Here is a 1,331-nt window from a genome sequence, read left to right as displayed (position 1 = left end):
ATAAAATAAGAAAATAATAAATAGTAACAAAACTAAATTTCATTGATCAATCAGTTCTTTGTCAACTAAATTTGAATGAAAAAACTTGAAGAATTTAATAGAGTGAGCTTTCAAATTCAAATTAATATTTTTTTATTGAAAAAAGTGAAATTTTCAAAAACAAAAAAGTTGAAAACGTTACTTATAAAGTGAATAAAAGTTTGAATATTAATATCAATTACTTGATTTCAGAAAGTTAATTGTTGGACTGAAGGGAGCTAAAAATCGATTAGCAAAACAAAATAAAACATTTAAAAAATAAAAACCAAGAAAGATACCTTTAAATGTTTTCGAAGTGAAGATGGATGTGTGTACGATTTGCGACATCCATTAATTTTGCATTCGTATGGCTTATCATTCGTATGGACATGCATATGTTTCTTCCGATCGCTACTATTTGCGAATTTACGATCGCAACCAGGATGGGTACAAGTAAACGGCTTGTCACCTACAAATAAAAATATCGCAACCAAACTGTTAATGAATTGAAATTTATAGAAGTATTGAGGATTGAAATGAACATTTTCAATTAAGTTAAAATATTGGATTTTTTTTTTGGCAATTTTTTAAAGGATAAGTAAGACTGGCAAATGATTGTCACTATTTTAATGATAATCCATGATGTTTCATATCGCATAAAAATAGATGTGACAATGAGGATTTATTAGTCATCTGGATGAATAGGCTAGTTCTTAGACCAGATGCCGGATTCTCTATCCTTCTTTAAACCTTTAAATAATGATTTTGTTGAACAAATGAATCCACAAATGAATGAATGAATGAATGGAGGAGTGAATGAATGAATGAACGAATGAATGAATGAATGAATAGATGAACGAATAGTAATAGCCGAAATTGTGCATCCAATAGAATGTTGACTTTCTTCAACATCGGGAAAGAATAGTAATGAAATATTTTCTCAAAAATTTTTTGATAAAAATATATCATTTCCGTGATTTAACTGTATTAAATTAATTGACACTAATTTTTATTACTAACGAAAATCTTCGATTTTAAATTTATTAAATGAATTTCAAAAAAATATTTTAAAACCGTTGATCCATGAAGAGTAAATGTAGATTGCAATAATTTTTTTTTTTTGTTTGATATCGGAGTAATCTATTAATTAATTAAATAGTGAGGTGATACAGTAAGGATTTTATTTAATTTCTTAGATATGATTATTGAAATGAATGAAAGCAAATTTTTATTTAATTTCTTAGATATGATTATTGAAATGAATGAAAGCAAATTTTAGGCATAATCTTCCAAACTTTTTCTAAAAAAAAAAA

The 1,331-nt window shown here is 25.8% G+C and overlaps 1 protein-coding gene across 1 annotated transcript; it reads right to left on the bottom strand.

The window, feature by feature from the left end:
• Window positions 1-319: 319 nt before the first annotated feature.
• On the bottom strand, window positions 320-487 carry LOAG_15694 (ZIC1 protein; the record flags this gene model as incomplete). The annotated part of the gene is made up of 1 exon (XM_003151183.2): window positions 320-487. A coding segment is annotated over one exon (168 nt), but the record flags the coding sequence as incomplete, so codon positions are not given.
• Window positions 488-1,331: the final 844 nt, after the last annotated feature.

Source organism: Loa loa (assembly GCF_000183805.2).
Source record: "Loa loa unplaced genomic scaffold supercont3.2464, whole genome shotgun sequence".
NCBI lineage: Eukaryota > Metazoa > Nematoda > Chromadorea > Rhabditida > Onchocercidae > Loa > Loa loa.
The sequence above is the reverse complement of the archived record's forward strand: the minus strand, read 5'-3'. Positions and strand labels throughout refer to the sequence as shown.